This window comes from Oncorhynchus clarkii, chromosome 22 (genome assembly GCF_045791955.1).
Source record: "Oncorhynchus clarkii lewisi isolate Uvic-CL-2024 chromosome 22, UVic_Ocla_1.0, whole genome shotgun sequence".
Taxonomy (NCBI): Eukaryota; Metazoa; Chordata; class Actinopteri; order Salmoniformes; family Salmonidae; genus Oncorhynchus; species Oncorhynchus clarkii.
Window position 1 is genome coordinate 13,264,697 of NC_092168.1, and position 19,632 is coordinate 13,284,328.

General features: G+C 40.4%; 1 protein-coding gene across 1 annotated transcript in view; it reads right to left on the reverse strand.

The window, feature by feature from the left end:
- Nucleotides 1–549: 549 nt before the first annotated feature.
- The window catches only part of LOC139380418 (inactive dipeptidyl peptidase 10-like), a 146,094-nt gene continuing 127,011 nt past the window's right edge, over nucleotides 550–19,632 (reverse strand). Inside the window, exons 17-26 of the mRNA XM_071123078.1 lie at nucleotides 11,139–11,183; nucleotides 9,862–9,960; nucleotides 9,695–9,764; nucleotides 9,318–9,512; nucleotides 9,060–9,114; nucleotides 7,182–7,281; nucleotides 5,539–5,597; nucleotides 1,941–2,013; nucleotides 1,420–1,493; nucleotides 550–859 (exon numbers count right to left, since the gene is read on the reverse strand). Of these exons, the coding sequence (XP_070979179.1) occupies nucleotides 719–859; nucleotides 1,420–1,493; nucleotides 1,941–2,013; nucleotides 5,539–5,597; nucleotides 7,182–7,281; nucleotides 9,060–9,114; nucleotides 9,318–9,512; nucleotides 9,695–9,764; nucleotides 9,862–9,960; nucleotides 11,139–11,183 (911 nt within the window). The 3' untranslated portion in view covers nucleotides 550–718. The remainder of the gene's footprint in view (nucleotides 860–1,419; nucleotides 1,494–1,940; nucleotides 2,014–5,538; nucleotides 5,598–7,181; nucleotides 7,282–9,059; nucleotides 9,115–9,317; nucleotides 9,513–9,694; nucleotides 9,765–9,861; nucleotides 9,961–11,138; nucleotides 11,184–19,632) is intronic.

A 19,632-nucleotide genomic window follows, 5' to 3' on the forward strand; every position in this document is an offset into this window, starting at 1 on the left:
ACCAAAGGACTGTTCTTTTCAGTGGGGGTTGACAATGAGAGAGCATTCAGCAGGAATTACACTTATTCGTGGACAACGTCACAGTGATGGTGAACTTGCATTGCCTACAGTATGTCTCTGAAGAGCAATGGAGCATTTCCTTGTGCAACAAGAACAAATAATATTGAGGGGGAGGAATTGAAAAGGGTACTTCATCTGTGTTTGTCTCTTCCCAATGACTACTACAACAAAGACTAACAAAACTAGTGAAGCTGCAAGGGGAAAAGAACCATGCACTTGCAAGTGTGGATGTTGCAACACTAATGGCCGCCATCGATGATGGAGGCAGTCTGCTATGTGCTTTGCCGAAAGTGATCGAAGTGGCATTTTGGATTAGTGAGAGTTCCAGCTTGTAGTCTCGACAATGCCCGTCTCCATTGTCTTTGACAGGTGTCCTTGGAAGTTCTCTGAATGAAAACACATGCACACACAAACGTACACACGCAGACACACGCACAAGCACTATCAAACTCTCTTTCTCAAACTAACACAAATGATCTAATGACACACACACACACACACACACACACACACACACACACACACACACACTAGAAGCATCAGCAACTCTCACTGTCCACCTCTGTCTTAACACTTGGTCCAAAAGCCACCAGCCTTTAGTGCAGGCTTCAGCAAATGTTTAAAAGTCCTGCCGAAGGTTCCCAACACATCATAACTCCTACTCTTCTTCCTCCTCCTCATCATCATCGGGCAGTGGTAGGATCTCTTCCCTGAGACACTCCCTGTAGAAGTTGGTGAGCGACGCGAAGAGGTGCTGCCGACTCCGCTGGGACAGGAAATGACCCTCATCTGGATAGAGCTAGAACACCACGACATAAACACAACATTTGTTATTCATTTTTTTATTTCACCTTTATTTAACCAGGTAGGCTAGTTGAAAACAAGTTCTCATTTATAACTGAGACCTGGCCAAGATAAAGAAAAGCAGTGCAACAAAAACAACAACACAGAGTTACACATGGGATAAACAAACACACAGTCAATAACACAATAGAAAAATCAGTATACAGTGTGTGCAAATGAAGTAAGGAGGTAAGGCAATATGAGTACAACATGAACACAACATGTGCAAAGCAGCATTGGTGAAAAGCTTTTACTCCTATTTCTTTATACCACCACTGTATGACTGTGTGTAATTACTTTATTTTCATCACAGTAGCTGGTGGTACTGTATGGTTATGGTACTACATACAGTAACATACTGTACATAAGGTAGGGTACTGCATAGTTTTGTTTTTGCTAGTGTACATTCAAAGCAACTATAGCTTGAGTAGGCTTATGGCTTCATGTATCTAGTGTATCTGCACACTACACAGTACCTGTTTACTACAGTACAGTGTGCAATTACTTTCTCCATACCTGCATTGAGTAGTTTGCTCCAACTTTCACAAGGTTCCTGATGAGCTCAGCAGTATGCTGAAAGTGAACATTGGCTGAAACGCAGAAGAAAATATGTCAGCAGAATTCTGCTTGAATCATCACAGGGAAGAGAGGCAAGATCACATTTGAACATAAAACATGACAGGGTGGAGAAGAAATTACCTTATATAAATTGGTCTAACTTGAAACATTTGAGATTTCTTGTGGCTAATCCATTCTCTGTACCATGAAATGGCCCAATTCTTGACTCTGTTTCATGTATTATATGTCCAATATATTATTTAAATAACTCATATTTCATAAATCAGTCATTTTTGTTACAAGTTCTTCAGTTGTGGCAGTTCTTGCAATTGTCAGGTTATTACTGTTTCATGTGCCGTCTGGCAAGAAGCACACTGCAGATTGATCATACAAAGTAAGGAATAACACAACAGCTACAAAACTGACCCCAGATCAATGCGGAGGTCTTTTTTTGTGGTTTCTCTTAGTTAGTCACTCACCATCTGCTGTGCCGTGGACAAGCATCAGAGTCTGTTCCCTCAGTGGCTGGACGTTCTGCAACACACTGGAGAACTGCAATAGAGCCATCCATAGAAGTGTTAAAGAATCATAAAAACAGTTTGCTGGCATATTGTTAGAAGGGAAGGTCAAGAGGAATTCCTAGTGAGAGGAGTGTATGGAGTGTAATGGTGCAGACGGTACTTTATTCCTGCAGTATGGATACTGTTATTGGCGGCAAGTAAGTTTCTACAGTGCCTTGCGAAAGTATTCGGCCCCCTTGAACTTTGCAACCTTTTGCCACATTTCAGGCTTTAAACATAAAGATATAAAACTGTATTTTTTTGTGAAGAATCAACAACAAGTGGGACACAATCATGAAGTGGAACGGCATTTATTGGATATTTCAAACTTTTTTAACAAATCAAAAACTGAAAAATTGGGCGTGCAAAATTATTCAGCCCCTTTACTTTCAGTGCAGCAAACTCTCTCCAGAAGTTCAGTGAGGATCTCTGAATGATCCAATGTTGACCTAAATGACTAATGATGATAAATACAATCCACCTGTGTGTAATCAAGTCTCCGTATAAATGCACCTGCACTGTGATAGTCTCAGAGGTCCGTTAAAAGCGCAGAGAGCATCATGAAGAACAAGGAACACACCAGGCAGGTCCGAGATACTGTTGTGAAGAAGTTTAAAACCGGATTTGGATACAAAAAGATTTCCCAAGCTTTAAACATCCCAAGGAGCACTGTGCAAGCGATACTTTTGAAATGGAAGGAGTATCAGACCACTGCACATCTACCAAGACCTGGCCGTCCCTCTAAACTTTCAGCTCATACAAGGAGAAGACTGATCAGAGATGCAGCCAAGAGGCCCATGATCACTATGGATGAACTGCAGAGATCTACAGCTGAGGTGGGAGACTCTGTCCATAGGACAACAATCAGTCGTATATTGCACAAATCTGGCCTTTATGGAAGAGTGGCAAGAAGAAAGCCATTTCTTAAAGATATCCATAAAAAGTGTTGTTTAAAGTTTGCCACAAGCCACCTGGGAGACACACCAAACATGTGGAAGAAGGTGCTCTGGTCAGATGAAACCAAAATGGAACTTTTTGGCAACAATGCAAAACGTTATGTTTGGCGTAAAAGCAACACAGCTGAACACACCATCCCCACTGTCAAACATGGTGGTGGCAGCATCATGGTTTGGGCCTGCTTTTCTTCAGCAGGGACAGGGAAGATGGTTAAAATTGATGGGAAGATGGATGGAGCCAAATACAGGACCATTCTGGAAGAAAACCTGATGGAGTCTGCAAAAGACCTGAGACTGGGACGAAGATTTGTCTTCCAACAAGACAATGATCCAAAACATAAAGCAAAATCTACAATGGAATGGTTCAAAAATAAACATATCCAGGTGTTAGAATGGCCAAGTCAAAGTCCAGACCTGAATCCAATCGAGAATCTGTGGAAAGAACTGAAAACTGCTGTTCACAAATGCTCTCCATCCAACCTCACTGAGCTCGAGCTGTTTTGCAAGGAGGAATGGGAAAAAATTTCAGTCTCTTGATGTGCAAAACTGATAGAGACATACCCCAAGCGACTTACAGCTGTAATCGCAGCAAAAGGTGGCGCTACAAAGTATTAACTTAAGGGGGCTGAATAATTTTGCACGCCCAATTTTTCCGTTTTTGATTTGTTCAAAAAGTTTGAAATATCCAATAAATGTCGTTCCACTTCATGATTGTGTCCCACTTGTTGTTGATTCTTCACAAAAAAATACAGTTTTATATCTTTATGTTTGAAGCCTAAAATGTGGCAAACGGTCGCAAAGTTCAAGGGGGCCGAATACTTTCGCAAGGCACTGTAGTTTGTGGAAGCTAATTGTCACCATAACAATGCAACCTTATAATAAAGCATTCCATGCATCGTCGCATTTGCAGACTTATGTAAGATAGCCTACTATTCCTAATGTGGTAGATTGGATAGTCATAATTTAGGCTAATAATATAACTCAATAACTGTTCGCAAAAGAGACAAAATGTTCAATGTATGGCTGAGCTCGTGGTGGCATAGAATAGGCCTAGGCTATAGGCTATATGAGATATGCTTCTTCTTTTTTTGCACAGGAATGAATTATGCTATATGACTGGAGATATAAACAGAATCTTTTTTAATACAATAAAAATTACAGGGTAGCCTACTCTGCTGACACTGATAAACAGATCAATAAAAACAACATTGTCTGATCCATATAATAGGCCTACGAAAAGGGGAGACACAAATACAATATGATGTCCATCTAAAAAGGAGGAGGAAATATTTGTCCAAAAACAAACTTTCAAGTGGCACTGACCCAACAATGATAAAGAGTGAATATGCACACTCACTGCGGATATGGCCAATGCTCTCCTCTGCATGGTGCCAATAAGATAGGCTATAATGTTCGCTCAATTAAGTTGAATATTTTGATAATGAAAAGACAGATTACAGTTATTTTAACTGTCTTCTCTTTGCAGCAAAAGCCATTTGCTTTCCTAGGTTTTTCTGCGATTGTATTTGGAAATATTGCAATACGCCTGGCAGGGCCTCTACTTTTCACTGACAGTCGCAGCAACTCAACAATCATCTATTTAGTAGGCTATTTGCCTCACATGCTGCCCGGGCCCTTCAGACTTAAAATAGGCAATGCGGTTTTAAACAATCCACAGCTTTTTTTTCAATCCACAGCCTGTGTGGCCAAATCATGCTTTCTGTGGTAGTAGCCTATTTTAAATGATTTTATATATTTCTGTATAGACAGGAGTAGGCTAATTAGGCTATTTTATTTTGGCAATTTCACTTTAGGGGAAGCTAAGCTTCCTATGTATACTGTTATAACAAAAATGCCTAATGGTTGTGACTGCTATATAAGTTAGATTGAGAGTGCACAATCTGCATTTAAGTTAGCTTACTGTGCAAATGCAGTCACTCATAAATAAACAGCTTGATTTATCTGACAGGCACTGTAATTGAATTAATTGATATCAGGCATAAAATAATCAACGATCAATCCATTGTACATTACAATAACACATGTATACAAAGTTAAATTCTAAGCCATGACAGTAGGAAGATGGAACATCTTTTAACCTTAGATGTCACCTTCATAAACATTGCCTTTTTGTCTGTATACCAAGTGTATTTATTTTGTCTAGAAGTCATGTCAGTGGAACTGCAGTTCTCAGGATTTTACCTGCTGCAGTTCCGTCTCTCTCATCAGTGTAACTGAACCAGCTGTTTGACATAGCGGCAGATCCACACCGCGGGGGTGTCTGGGAAAGCCAGACGTCCCCTTTCAGCAGCTCGTCAAAACATGAACGCAGTGCGATCTAACAAGTTAATGCGCCACAGTTACCGTGGAGATGAGTGACAAAGTCTCTGCGCTCTGGAAGCATCAAAAAAAGAAAAGGGAAACAATTCTGATGGTAGCGACACTCAGTAACTGCAGGAGCTTAACCGCAAGCATGTCAGCAACGATATGGCGAGACGGCTTTCAAAGAGCTAAACAAGATTGACGGCAAACAAGTGCAGGGAGGCGGTAAGCAAACGCACCTGATATCTGCTGTCGTCCCGTAATGGCATGCCAAGGTACCTCTCGGAAAACGCTGATGCTGTTTAATAGAAAGTGATACATTCCAAACAGGGTGGCAGGTACAGACAGAGCTTCAGTGTTTCAGGTGCATCTAAGTGGTACTTTTGCTAATGCTATACAAAATGTGATCTCTGTCATTCTGCATCCAAACTACATTGAACAAAACTATAAACCAACATGTAAAGTGTTGGTCCCATGAAAATATCCCATACATTTTCCATACGCAGAAAAAGCTTATTTCTCTCAATTTTGTGCACACAGTTGTTTGCATTCCTGTTAGTGAGCATTTCTCCATTGCCAAGATAATCCATCCACCTGAGAGGTGTGGCACATCAAGACGCTACTTAAACAACATGATAATTACACCTTGTGCTGGGGACAATGTGCAGTTTTGTCACACAACCCCACAGTTGTCTCATGTTTTGAGAGAGTGGGCACCAGAGCTGTTGACAGAGAACGGAATGTTCATTTCTTTACCATAAGCCACCTCCAATGTCGTTTTAGAGAATTTGGCAGTACATCTGACCGGCCTCACAACCACAGACCACATGTAACCACGCCAGCCCAGGACCTTCACATCCGGCTTCTTCACCTGCGGGATCGTCTGAGACCAGCCACCCAGACAGCTGATGGAACTGTGGGTATGCTAAAACAAAGAATTTCTGCACAAACTGTCAGAAAACTTCTGAGGATGAGGAAGCTCATTTGCGTGCTTGTCGTCCTCACCAGGGTCTTGACCTGACTGCAGTTCGGCGTCGTAACTGATTTCAGTGGACAAATGCTCAACTTTGATGGCCACTGGCTTACTGGAGATGTGTGCTCTTCATGGATGAATCCCAGTTTCAACTGTACCGGGCAGATGGTAGGCAGCATGTATGGTGTTGTGTGGGCAAGCGGTTTGCTGATGTCAACATTGGAGGTGGGACTATGGTATGGGTAGGCATAAGCAACGGACAATGAACACAATTGCATTTTATCGATGGCAATTTGAATGCACAGAGATATCATGTCGAGATCCTGAGGCCCATTGTCGTGCCATTCATCCGCCGCCAATACCTCATGTTTCAGCATGATAATGCAAAGCCTCATGTCGCAAGGATCTGTACCCAATTCCTGGAAGCAAAACATTTTCCAGTTCTTCCATGGCCTGCATACTCACCAGACATGTCACCCATTAAGCATGTTTGGGATGCTCTGCATCAACGTGTACGACAGCGTGTTCCAGTTCCCGCCAATATCCAGCAACTTCACACAGCCATTGAAGATACTGGGATCTCTATGGTTCAATCTTCAGTCATTTGGTCTCTCTGTGTGGCTCATGTGTTGCAATGTATCATGTTAATGTACAATTTGAACAGTATCCAATTCCTTATTGAGGAATGTTTTACAAAATAGGACAATCTCCTACATAAATGGTGCCCTGTGTGAGGCGAATCACATACTCTACATAAACGGTGCCCCAAGTGAAGAGGATACCCGACTTAGGTGTCAACACTTCAGTCACCTCTCCTTTCCTTTCCTACCTCTCTATCCATCCTTGCGAAGTGTAATATCTGGAATCCGTCAATGGAACAGACATTGGGATTTCCAAGCTTCTACTCACCATATAGTTTCCAGTCCGTGACGGGGGACATTGCTACTGAACATTTGAACAGGCTGTCAGTTGATTTGAGCATCATTAATGTAATATAGGCACCATAACCCTGGAAAACAATCAAAACAACAAGATACAAACAAGTAAACAAAAAAATGCAGTTTCCGTACAATACACAGAATCGGGACCGCTTATCATTTTGAAATCAATCATTAAAACAATATATATATTCTTTTTACAAAATTTAAAAAAAGTGTCAACTTTTAAATCCCGGGAAACTGCGAACAAATAATGTGAAATTTGGTCCTGACAAGTTGAGTACGTTTCTCCTAAAGTCATTAACCCTATGAGACCCATGGTTGCAAAAATTTAACTCTGCCTACAGGTCATAAACAATGACCTACAGGTCATAAAATGTACAGGTCATCAACAAAAAAAATATGTTTAACATAGTGCATCTCCTTAGACCTAAATGTATCTTAGTAGCATTGTTTTGTGTCAGTATTATTATTGTGGCATCAGTAGCCCCTGAAACATTAGAAGCATGTCCACTTGTTTTAGACCACACTGGTCCCCTACACAATGCATATGTTGGTAGCCATCCATGCAAGTACATGACTTGAAAAATTGCTTACTGTCTTCTCTAAGATGTGGTGATTATGTATATACATTTTTTTTTTAATCAAACATTCTGAGCCAGAGCTAGAGGTAATTTTGTAACTGTTGCAAAAACACATCATTGGGCTTAAAGTGTTGCAACACAGAGACATAGGGCCACATTCATATGTTGACAGACAAGTAAGAGAGATTATTTCCCTTTCAAATACATCAGGAGATTATTTCCCTGGACAAACAAATACATCAGAAGTAACTTTGATGTTCCCTCTACACATCAAAGAACAAGAATGTATCTTTAAAAAAAGTGGTCCGAATACTTTACTCGGTCAGAATACTGCCATTGACGAACATTCATATAATGGTAAAGAATTAAGACAGGTTATTTCTCTCCAAGTGAACCTAGAAAGGAGAACCAAAAATTAGATGTTCTCCATACATAGAAACCCCACCAAATAGTTGATCCTTTAAAAAAATAGATGATTTTGATAGCAAAATACATACATTTTAATCTATTTTTGACCAGATTCAGGATCGCATGAGTTTGACGCTATTTTCTACTTCACAGTAGGGCTGTTTGAAAATGTCATATGCCTTAATTAAAAATGTGTATGTGATCTGTAAATATGAATTAAATAAAGAAATGATGAGTCTAGTTTAGTCAAGGAGAAGCACTGAGCAATGTAGGGAGAAAGGCAGGATACATGATTGGCTGAGACAACGGAGGGAGATAATAGAGAGACTACTTTCTGGAGGACAATGCCATGCTCACTCATACCTTTACATGTGAATTCTTAAAGAGATGGGTGGGGCTAAGGTTTAAGATGGTGTGAATGATGCTGAATGGTTATAAACAAAGAAAGTGTGAAAATCATTCAAGGTCATTTTTCTCCTACTTCTCATCAAAGTGGGATAACAAGTTTATCAAATTTAAAAGAAGCATAACTTTCCCATGTTTACCCCAACTAGAGTGTTAGATATACAATTTAAACTCCGAGTCTGTACTTTTATAAAATGAAAAATGTCACATTGTCATATTGTGCTATTCCAGACAACATTTGACTTAATTTCAGATGTACTCCATATACCATAAAACAATATATTCCATCATGTTGTAATTTTTATAGAATTTCACAGTTTTCTTAGCACACAATTGTCCTACCATTGAAGCCCAATGGAGCATTTCTGCAACGTTTCCATAAAATTGGTCTACAGATTTTCAAAATCAGATGCCTATTAGAAGTATGATAGATTCTGTCAATAGATTCTTACCCTCCCAAATACTCCTATCCGTGTCCGATCAATGTACGGGAATGTCAACATGTATCTGAAATAAGTTACAAAGCATGATGTCACTCATAGACAACAGCAATATGAATTCACTTCCCCAAAATGTTTTAAGATTGTTTGACAGCTAAATGGAAAACGTGAGCAGATTGTTGAATTAGCATGTATTCTAAGGCTAATTACTTATTGATATAGCTAGAGTTAAAACCAAATTACATTTAATGGGATAAAACTAATACATACTCCACAGCTGTGATTTGATCCTGCACCTCTACGGTTCCCAAACGCCGGTGGACTTCATGAAGAACCCTCTGGCCCAGGAAGCCACTCCCTCTGCCGTCCAGACGAGCCACTATGACGTTATCCGAGCTGACCAGAACCGAGTCCCAGTCCAGGACAAAACGGTCACTCACCGCCTGGCCACCGGGGGAGCCATCGCTGAAAGAATAAATATAATTGTTAGAATGAAATAGCGTTGACACTATGGGCACTGTAACGACAGTCTGACTCTCACGCGATGGGGTTCATATCAATCATAATAGATGGGAATACATAGATAAAAACACTTCAAACAGATTAATTCAACAACAGTGAGCACAGATACTGATGGCTATACGTACACTATCAATAGCAAGCCATAGTGACGCGATTCAGAAAAGTCTGGTGGGTAAGAGATCTTCAAAGGCAGATCTGAGCAGAGAAAGTAGCCATTAGCAACAACCTTAGAATAATATATTAGAGAAACTGACAGAAAAAATGTGTCATTAGCCAAAATGATCAGTCATACCAAAATGTTCCATCTGGATTGTTCTGAAATCCGTCATCTGAATCCTCTTGACCTTTAAGGCGGCCTTTAGTAGAGAGTTGTTCTCAAGGATGTAGTAATCTAATAAGGGAACAAGGTTGCATTAGTTTTAGATATGTTCACAATGTGGGCCACTTATTCTAGCGAGATGCAAGTGGAATTATATTAGACTTATATAACGCATAAAGACTTCTCTTTCAAGCCTGAAATGAAATAAAAATAAACTTTACAGCTTTCAAGGATTTCCGGCACACTTTTTAATGATAATTCTAGTGGGGAGTTGAACAGTGTCCTTGATAACCAACCAGGTGCCAATTGTTTAGCTCTTACAACAAGCCTTTGAATGGTGCATACGACACCTTGTAGAGTCCAGATTTTCTAACCCAGAATAAGATGTTTATTGGTCTACTATAAAGACTGTGGTATCATCAAAAACACACAAACACTGATGACAGATGGGAATTATTTTGAACTCAACATTGTACTTCAGCATCCAAATAATGAACTAATGTAGCCTGAGCGGTGCTGCCTGCATCTGAGTTTGACCACTGTAATGTAATCAGTGTCTGCTGTATACGATTGAGTAGGTATGCTATTGATCTTGCCACAGCTGGCAGAGCAAATAGCAGACTCACTGGCATGCAGAAAGTTTTCCTTTCGCCAAAAATATCTCATATTTACCAACAACTGCTGGCCAATGGTTGTTTTTAAAAGAAGCCCCCCTGCCATTTTCTCCACATTGAACTACACAATGAATGCCTATTGTATCCTTCATTTCAGCCATCTGAGAGGAAACTGGAAAAAAATAATTCATCCAGTATTTTCAATAGTAACCCCAAATCAATAGGCGTCTCATTATGAAACTGCCAAGGCCCTGAAGTTCTCAGCTGTGGATTGGAAGGTTTGTCCAAATAACCCTGGGCAAATTGATTGCATTTTTTCCACTGCAGCTGTTAACGTTCAAGACAAAACAATGACAGATATCCAGACATGGATGGTGTAAATGAAAATAAGGAAATTAAGACAGCAGGGGGTCGATTCGCATTGCTAGTTCAGAGTCAACAAGGGTACCAGTGAGAGGGGGGCTGGTATTTTTCAATATTTGAACAAAGTGAGCAATAGCTTTTTTTTTGTTATTATATATTTTTTTTACACTTGTTGGTTCTGGCAAAATGCCAACGTTCTAAGTTGTTTTGCTGACTGCTTTGAGCAGTTTATGACATACCTATCAGTTAAGAGAGATTAAGTTGACTTCTTACTGGCATTATTGAGGCTGTGTAAGATCACAGTGGGTGCTCCGGGACCTGCGAAAAAAAAAAGGATTAAAAGATTTGAAATCGGTATCCTCAAATCCTTTGAATGGCTGAAGATTTACAATTTGGTGTGACTTGAGTCGACAACTTAAGCTTGAGTCACAAAATACCAGTTTCCCCAAGCAATACACGTTAGAGGAGTAAGACATACAAATGCATCCTATTTGTACATAAAGAGATTTTTTTTTAAATGCATGTCTCAAGCAGGGTAGCATAGTCACAAATACAATACAGCAACCTTTCCAATCCCCTAGCTGCTGTCACAACCACTGTAACCAATTTTACCTCCACTTCTTTACCTATTACACTCAGTAGTTAAAGGTAATTCAAACTGCCTCTAATAAACCAGGCCTTTCAGATTAAGTCAATTATATTCAGCGCCCATTGGAAGACACCCAATCTGAGGTTAATAAGATCAAGCGGATACCTCAGGGGATACCCCAACCCTCCACAAATCACTGTTCACTCAGGCTAGCCCTTCCGTTTGAATAATAGTAACCAAGGTAATGGTGATTTTACAACCACACACTATTACCAGGAATGGTAAACATATGAGGCTTTTAAAGCCCAACACAGATCAATGAAGAGGAAGCATAGTTTCATTTTCACCCCTAAAGCGAGTTTTATCATGTCTTACATGGTTGTTGTTTTTGTTAGAAAAGATAAGAGATCATTCACAACAATGCAGCATTAAATAATTCGAGGAGCAATGGCTCTCAAGGATATTGCAAACTCAGCAAAGGAAAAGGGCTGCTGTTATGGCACTTCTACCTGCTCGACAATGGTAATGATATCCGTTGCGTTTAATGGAGGGAATTAACTAGCTTTAATACGCTTGTTGAGGAGAGTGGTCATGACAAGCTGCTTGGTTTTTACTGAATTTAGCCTTATCCTCAGACGACATGCTAACTGCATTGTGTTTATTGCTCAAAAACAGGATGGTACATTTTGCCCATTAACTCATGGTGCTCAAGACAAACGCACCCAAGCGTACATTACGAATACATGTGGTTAAAACAAACCTAAACAATAAACAACCGCAGTGGCAATAAACTCTCTTTAATGCGCTGTGCATGGCACGATAACAGCACGTAAAGTAATTATACACAATAGAGCGGCTAATTTTATTTTGAATTGTTTGATAGTCTCTCTACACTAAATGTTCAACAATGACAGATTGCCAAAGGCAAACTCCTGACATCTGTCAAATGGGTTGTGACTCACAGGGCCAATGACACATAATGGTTGATTAAATTGGAACTAGACACTGAGTTAACAAAACCTTGCTCTTTCCATGACACAGACTGACCAGGTGAATCCAGGTGAAAGCTACTCTACGATCCCTTATTGATGCCACTTGTTAAATTCACTTCAATAAGTGTAAATGAAGAGGAGGAGAAATGTCAAAGGATTTTTAAGCCTTGAGACAATTGATACATAGATTGTGTATGTGTGCCATTCAGAGGGTAAATGAGCAAGACAAAATATTTAAGTGCCTTTTAAAGGGGTATGGTAGTAGGTGCCAGCTGTACCGGTCGGGGTGTGTCAAGAACTGCAAAGCTGCTGGGTTTTTCAGACTAAACAGTTTCCTATGTATCAAGAATGGTCCACTACCCAAACTACATCCAGCCAATTTGACACAACTGTGGGAAGCATTAGACACAACATGGGCCAGCACTCCTGTGGAACTCCTTCGACACCTTGTAGAGTCCATTCCCCAACAAATTGGGTGCAACTCAATATTAGGAAGGTGTCCCTGGAGTTCATTTTCATATTAATTCATATTAGACACTTCATCACAACAAGATTATTTAATCTACACGCAAAAATGAGATAATTCCCAGCACAAATTGCAAGAACTCCCCCTGGTAATGATGTGTCTCTGGCCTTTTAAAGGAAAGGTTCACCCATTTTGTAATGTTATATTGTTGATGTGCATCCCTGAGTGATGTTCTATTGATTTCCTGTGTCATTCCATGTTTTCATGTGTATCTGAGTTATTGAAATTCAAGCAGGCAGAAATCCGGCAGGTATGACGTAACACTGTGATAAAGTCCCTCTCGCTACACTGGAAGTTAATAGGAATAGGATTTTAGATCGCAGAAATATCTATCATAAATGTCAAAATACTGGCCTATGTCATAGGTCAGGAGGATGTTCTCTCGAATGAGCCATTGGGCATTTTTTTTTTATTTTTTTTAGATATTCCTACCTCGAGAAATGTTTCATTTAACGGAGGGTCCAGCACATTTTTCCTATTTGTCTGCCTATTTGTCTGCCTCTTTAGTCCAGGGTGCATTGCATGGTGCCGTTGCCAGAGATATTATAGAAAGGAAATAGGATAACGCCCGACCCAGCAGACTGTCGACCAACCGTGTTCACGTTGTCATGCTGCATCACGCTGTTGCTAAGCTAATTGTCATGCAATCCCTTCTCAAAGTCAGTGTATATGTCGAAAAACTTGCCTATTTTCCTCAAAAGTACGTAATGACACGATTTCAAAGCTACAGTTTGCGAAAGTATTCACCCCCTTGGTATTTTTCCTATTTTGTTGCCATACAACCTGGAATTAAAATGGATTTTGGGGGGGTTGTATCATTTGATTTACATAACATGCCTACCACTTTAAAGATACAAAATATTTGCAAACAAGAAATAAGACAAAAAAGGGAAACTTGAGCGTGCATAACTATTCACACCCCCCCACCTTTTGCAGCAATTACAGTTGCAAGTCTCTTGGGGTATGTCTCTATAAGCTTGGCACATCTAGCCACTTGGATTTCTGCCCATTCTTCAAGCCAAAACTGCTCCAGCTCCTTCAAGTTGGATGGGTTCCGCTGGTGTACAGCAATATTTAAGTCATACCACATATTCTCAATTGGATTGAGGTCTGGGCTTTGACTAGACAATTCCAAGACATTTAAATGTTTCCCCTTAAATCACTCGAGTAATGCTTTAGCAGTATGCTTAGTGTCATTGTCCTGCTGGAAGGTGAACCTCCATCCCAGTCTCAAATCTCAGGAAGACTGAAACAGGTTTCCCTCAAGAATTTTCCTGTATTTAGTGCCATCCATAATTTCTTCAATTCTGAACAGTTTCCCAGTCCCTGCCGATGGAAAAACATCCCCACAGCATGATGCTGCCACCACCATGATTCACTGGATGCTGGGATGCTGTTCTTGGGGTGATGGGAGGTGTTCAGTTTGCGCCAGACATAGCGTTTTCCTTGATGACCAAAAAGCTCAATTTTAGTCTCATCTGACCAGAGTACCTTCTTCCATATATTTGGGGAGTCTCCCACATGCCTTATGGCAAACACCAAACGTGTCTGCTTATTATTTTCCTTAACCAATGACTTTTTTCTGGACACTCTTCCATAAAGCCCAGCTCTGTGGAGTATTCGGCTTAAAGTTGTCCTATGGAAAGATACTCCAATCTCAGCTGTGGAGCTTTGCAGCTCCTTCAGGGTTATCTTTGGTCTCTTTGTTGCCTCTGATTAATGCCCTCCTTGCCTGGTCCGTGAGTTTTGGTGGGCGGCCCTCTCTTGGCAGGTTTGTTGTGGTGCCATATTCTTTCAATTTTTTAATAATGGTTTTAATGGTGCTACGTAGGATGTTCAAAGTTTCGGATATTTTTTTTATAACCCAACCCTGATCTGTACTTCTCCACTACTTTGTCCCTGACCTGTTTGGAGAGCTCCTTGCTAAGTGGTGTTGCAGACTCTGGGGCCTTTCAGAACAGGTGTATATATACCGCAATCATGTGACACTTAGATTGCACACAAGTGGACTTTATTTAACTAAATATGTGACTTCTGAAAGTAATTGGTTGCACCAGATCTTATTTAGGGGCTTCATAGCAAAGGGGGTGATTTTTTTTAAACAAGTTATTTTTTTCTTTTCACTTCACCAAATTTGATTATTTTGTGTATCTACATTACATGAAATCCAAATAAAAATCTATTTAAATTACAGGTTGTAATGCAGTAAAATAGGAAAAACGCCAAGGGGGATGAATACTTTTGCAAGGCACTGTATATGATATTGCAGACAGGAAGTTAATTATTCCATTCCACTGACACCTGCCTACTATATCTGACTGACCACATAAGGAAGTAGACGGGGGGAAATTTTGTGGTATGGTTATGTTAGATCTCAAAAAAGGGTTTGATACAGTGGATCATGGGCTTTAACAACTTAGCAGTAAAATAGGTCAGCTCTTACCTGCAAGGAAGAAAACAGATGGTGGATGTGGATGGGACCCTGTCTAAACCCAAAATCTTGAACTGCGGGGTACCCCAAGGGAGTGTGCTGGGTCACTTTTATTTCTATTGTATATACATTATCTGAAATCTGCCTGTACCTTTTCTGCACTGTTGGTACCCACAAATACAAAAATGTGGTTGAGAAAGCCCTCAGTGCTGAACTTCTGAATGTCATTAAATGGCTATATGACAAAAAGCTGTCAGTCCATCTTGTTCGGGTCCAAAGTGAAACTGAGGAAATCCCCAGATTTTAAGGTGGTAGTAGGTGACATAGTAGTCAAAAGACGCTGTTAAGTATCTTGGATGTGTGCTAGATAACCATCCGACAGGGCAATGGCAGAAAATGTTATCGCCAAACTGATCCATAAAATTAGGTTCCTGGCTTGAACCTCCAAATATCTGGATAAGAACGCAATGGGGACATTGGCAGGGGCTCTTGTTCAGTGCCACTTCGACTATGCATGCTCTTCCAGGTACAATAGTGCCCCCAAGATATAATTGTTTTTATTGCAGACATCTCAGAACAAATTAGTCAGGATTATTCTTAAACTTCCAGCACTTACACATCTTGACTATTCCCACTTTGAAAATGGTGTCTTGTACATAAGATTGTCCACTGTATGGTCCCCAGATACTTATGTAACTACTTTAACTTAGTAAGGGATAACCATAACTATTCAACTAGAAGGAGTGAAACTGACTTAGTTCCTTTTAGATTTAAAACTGGTACAGGGAAAGATTTTTTTTATACTGGTCTGCATTCTTTGCAATAATCTTCCCAAGAATTTCAAACTTAGAACCAAACTCCATAGGTAGTTTCAAGTTCTCACTGAAAAAAATGGCTAAATAGTAACATGTCTTTAAAGTGAGTGGTAAGATTAAAGTAGGTGATGGAGAGGGAAATGCCCGGGATAGCATATGGTCTGCCTTTTTGGTGCCTGTTGTTATTATAATGTGATTGTCTTGTGTGTGTGTGTGTGTGTGTGTGTGTGTGTGTGTGTGTGTGTGTGTGTGTGTGTGTGTGTGTGTGTGTGTGTGTGTGTGTGTGTGTGTGTGTATATATATATGTGTATATATCTGTGCACACACTCAAACAGACTCCAACCTCTCCACAATGGCCAAGACCAGGGAGCTGTGTAAGGACATCATGGATAAAATTGTAGACCTGTACAAGGCTGGGATGGGCTACAGGACAATAGGCAAGCAACTTGGTGAGAAGGCAACAACTGTTGGAGCAATTATTAGAAAATGGAAGAAGTTCAAGATGACGGTCAATCACCCTCGGTCTGGGGCTCCATGCAAGATCTCACCTCATGGGGCATCAATGATCACGAGGAAGGTGAGGGATAAGCCCAGAATTACACGGCAGGACCTGGTCAATGACCTGAAGAGAGCTGGGACCACAGTCTCAAAGAAAACCATTAGTAACACACTACACCGTCATGGATTAAAATCCTGCAGCGTACGCAAGGTCCCCCTGCTCAAGCCAGCGCATGTCCAGGCCCATCTGAAGTCTGCCAATGATCATCTGGATGATCCAGAGGACGAATGGGAGAAGGTAATGTGGTCTGATGAGACAAAAATAGAGCTTTTTGGTCTAAACTCCACTCGCCGTGTTTGGAGGAAGAAGAAGGATGAGTACAACCCCAAGAACCCCATCCCAACTGTGAAGCATGGAGGTGGAAACATCATTCTTTGGGGATGCTTTTCTGCAAAGGGGACAGGACGACTGCACCGTATTGAGGGGAGGATGGATGGGGCCATGTATCGCGAGATCTTGGCCAACAACCTCCTTCCCTCAGTAAGAGTATTGAAGGTGGGTCGTGGCTGGGTCTTCCAGCATGACAACGACCCGAAACACACAGCCAGGGCAACTAAGGAGTGGCTCCGTAAGAAGCATCTCAAGGTCCTGGAGTGGCCTAGCCAGTCTCCACACCTGAACCCAATAGAACATCTTTGGAGGGAGCTGAAAGTCCGTATTGCCCAGCGACAGCCCCAAAACCTGAAGGATCTGGAGAAGGTCTGTATGGAGGAGTGGGCCAAAATCCATGCTGCTGTGTGTGCAAACCTTGTCAAGAACTACAGGAAATGTATGATCTCTGTAATTGTAAAACAAAGGTTTCTGTACCAAATATTAAGTTCTGCTTTTCTGATGTATCAAATACTTATGTCATGCAATAAAATGCAAATTAATTACTTAAAAATCATACAATGTGATTGTCTGGATTTTTGAGTTTTGATTCCAACTCTCACAGTTGAAGTGTACCTATGATAAAAATGACAGACCTCTACATGCTTTGTAAGTAGGAAACACTGCCGATTTTGCAGGTTATCAAATACTTGTTCTCCCCACTGTGTATATATATATATAAATATATTATATATTAGGGATTGATTGTTCATATATTAAGGGTATGTGAGACTGTCATTGTGTCTGTCATTGTCTGTTGTCATTACAATTGCCGCCTAACCTTGTTGTATTCCCATTTGCATCAAAAGGACAACAATGGAAATAAGCTGTTAAGCTTAATTGTGTTATCCTTGATGATTTTCTTAAATTGCATGTGGAGGCGTCACCAGCTGGAGCACCCTTATGTATGGATTTTACAAATTGCCAAATAAATTAAACCAATCAATCAATCTGATATACACTACCATTCAAAAGTTTGTGGTCACTTAGAAATGTCCTTGTTTTCCATGAACACATACATGAAATGAGTTGCTAAATGAAATGAAATATAGTCAAGACGTTGAAAAGGTTATACATAATTATTTTTAATTAAAATAATAATTGTGTGCTTCAAATTTTGCTTTCGTCAAAGAATCCTACATTTTCAGCAATTAGAGTCTTGCAGACCTTTGGCATTCTAGTTGTCAATTTGTTGAGGTAATCTGAAGAGATTTCACCCCATGCTTCCTGAAGCACCTCCCATAAATTGGATTGGCTTGATGGGCACTTCATACTTACCATACGGTCAAGCTGCTCCCACAACAGGGTTGAGATTCGGTGACTGTGCTGGCCACTCCATTATAGACAGAATACCAGCTGACTGCTTCTTCCCTAAATAGTTATTGCATAGTTTGGAGCTGTGCTTTGGGTCATTGTCCTGTTGTAGGAGGAAATGAGCTCCAACTAAGCGTCGTCCACAGGGTATGGCATGGCGTTGCAAAATGGAGTGATTGCCTTCCTTCTTCAAGATCCATTTTACCCTGTACAAATCTCCCACTTTACCACCACCAAAGCACCCCAGACCATCACATTGCCTCCCCCATGCTTGACAGATGCAAGCACTCCTCCTGACAGATGCAAGCACTCCTCCAGCATCTTTTCAGTTTTCTGCATCTCACGAAAGTTATTCTTTGTGATCAGTACACCTCAAACTTAGATTTGTCTGTCCATAACACTTTTTTTCCAATCTTACTCTGTCCAGTGTCTGTATTCTATTTCCATCTTAATATTTTATTTTATTGGCTAGTCTGAGATATGGCTTTTTCTTTGCAACTCTGCCTAGAAGGCCAGCATCCCGGAGTCACCTCTTCACTTTTGACATTGAGACGGGTGTTTTGCAGGTACTATTTAATGAAGCTGCCAGTTGTGTCTGTTTCTCAAACTAGACACTCTAATGTACTTGACCTCTTGCTCAGTTGGTCACCGGGTCCTGCCGCTCCTCTTTATATTCTGGTTAGAGCCAGTTTGCGCTGTTCTGTGAAGGGAGTAGTATACAGCATTGTACGAGATCTTCAGTTTCTTGGTAATTTCTCGCATGGAATATCCTTCCTTTCTCAGAACAAGAACAGACTGAAGAGTTTCAGAAAAAAGTTAATTGTTTCTGGCCATTTGGAGCCTGTAAACAAACCCCCAGAAATGCTGATGCTCCAGATACTCAACTAATCTAATGAAGGCCAGTTTTATTGCTTCTTTAATAAGAACAACAGTTTTCAGCTGTGCTAACATAATTGCAAAATGGTTTTCTAATGATATATTAGCCTTTTAAAATGATAAACTTGGATTAGCTAACACAACATGCCATTGGAACACAGGAGTGATGGTTGCTGATAATGGGCATCTGTACGCCTATGTAGATATTCCATAAACAATCGGCTGTTTCCAGCTGCAATAGTCATTTACAACATTAATAATGGCTACACTGTATTTCGGATCAATTTGATATTTTA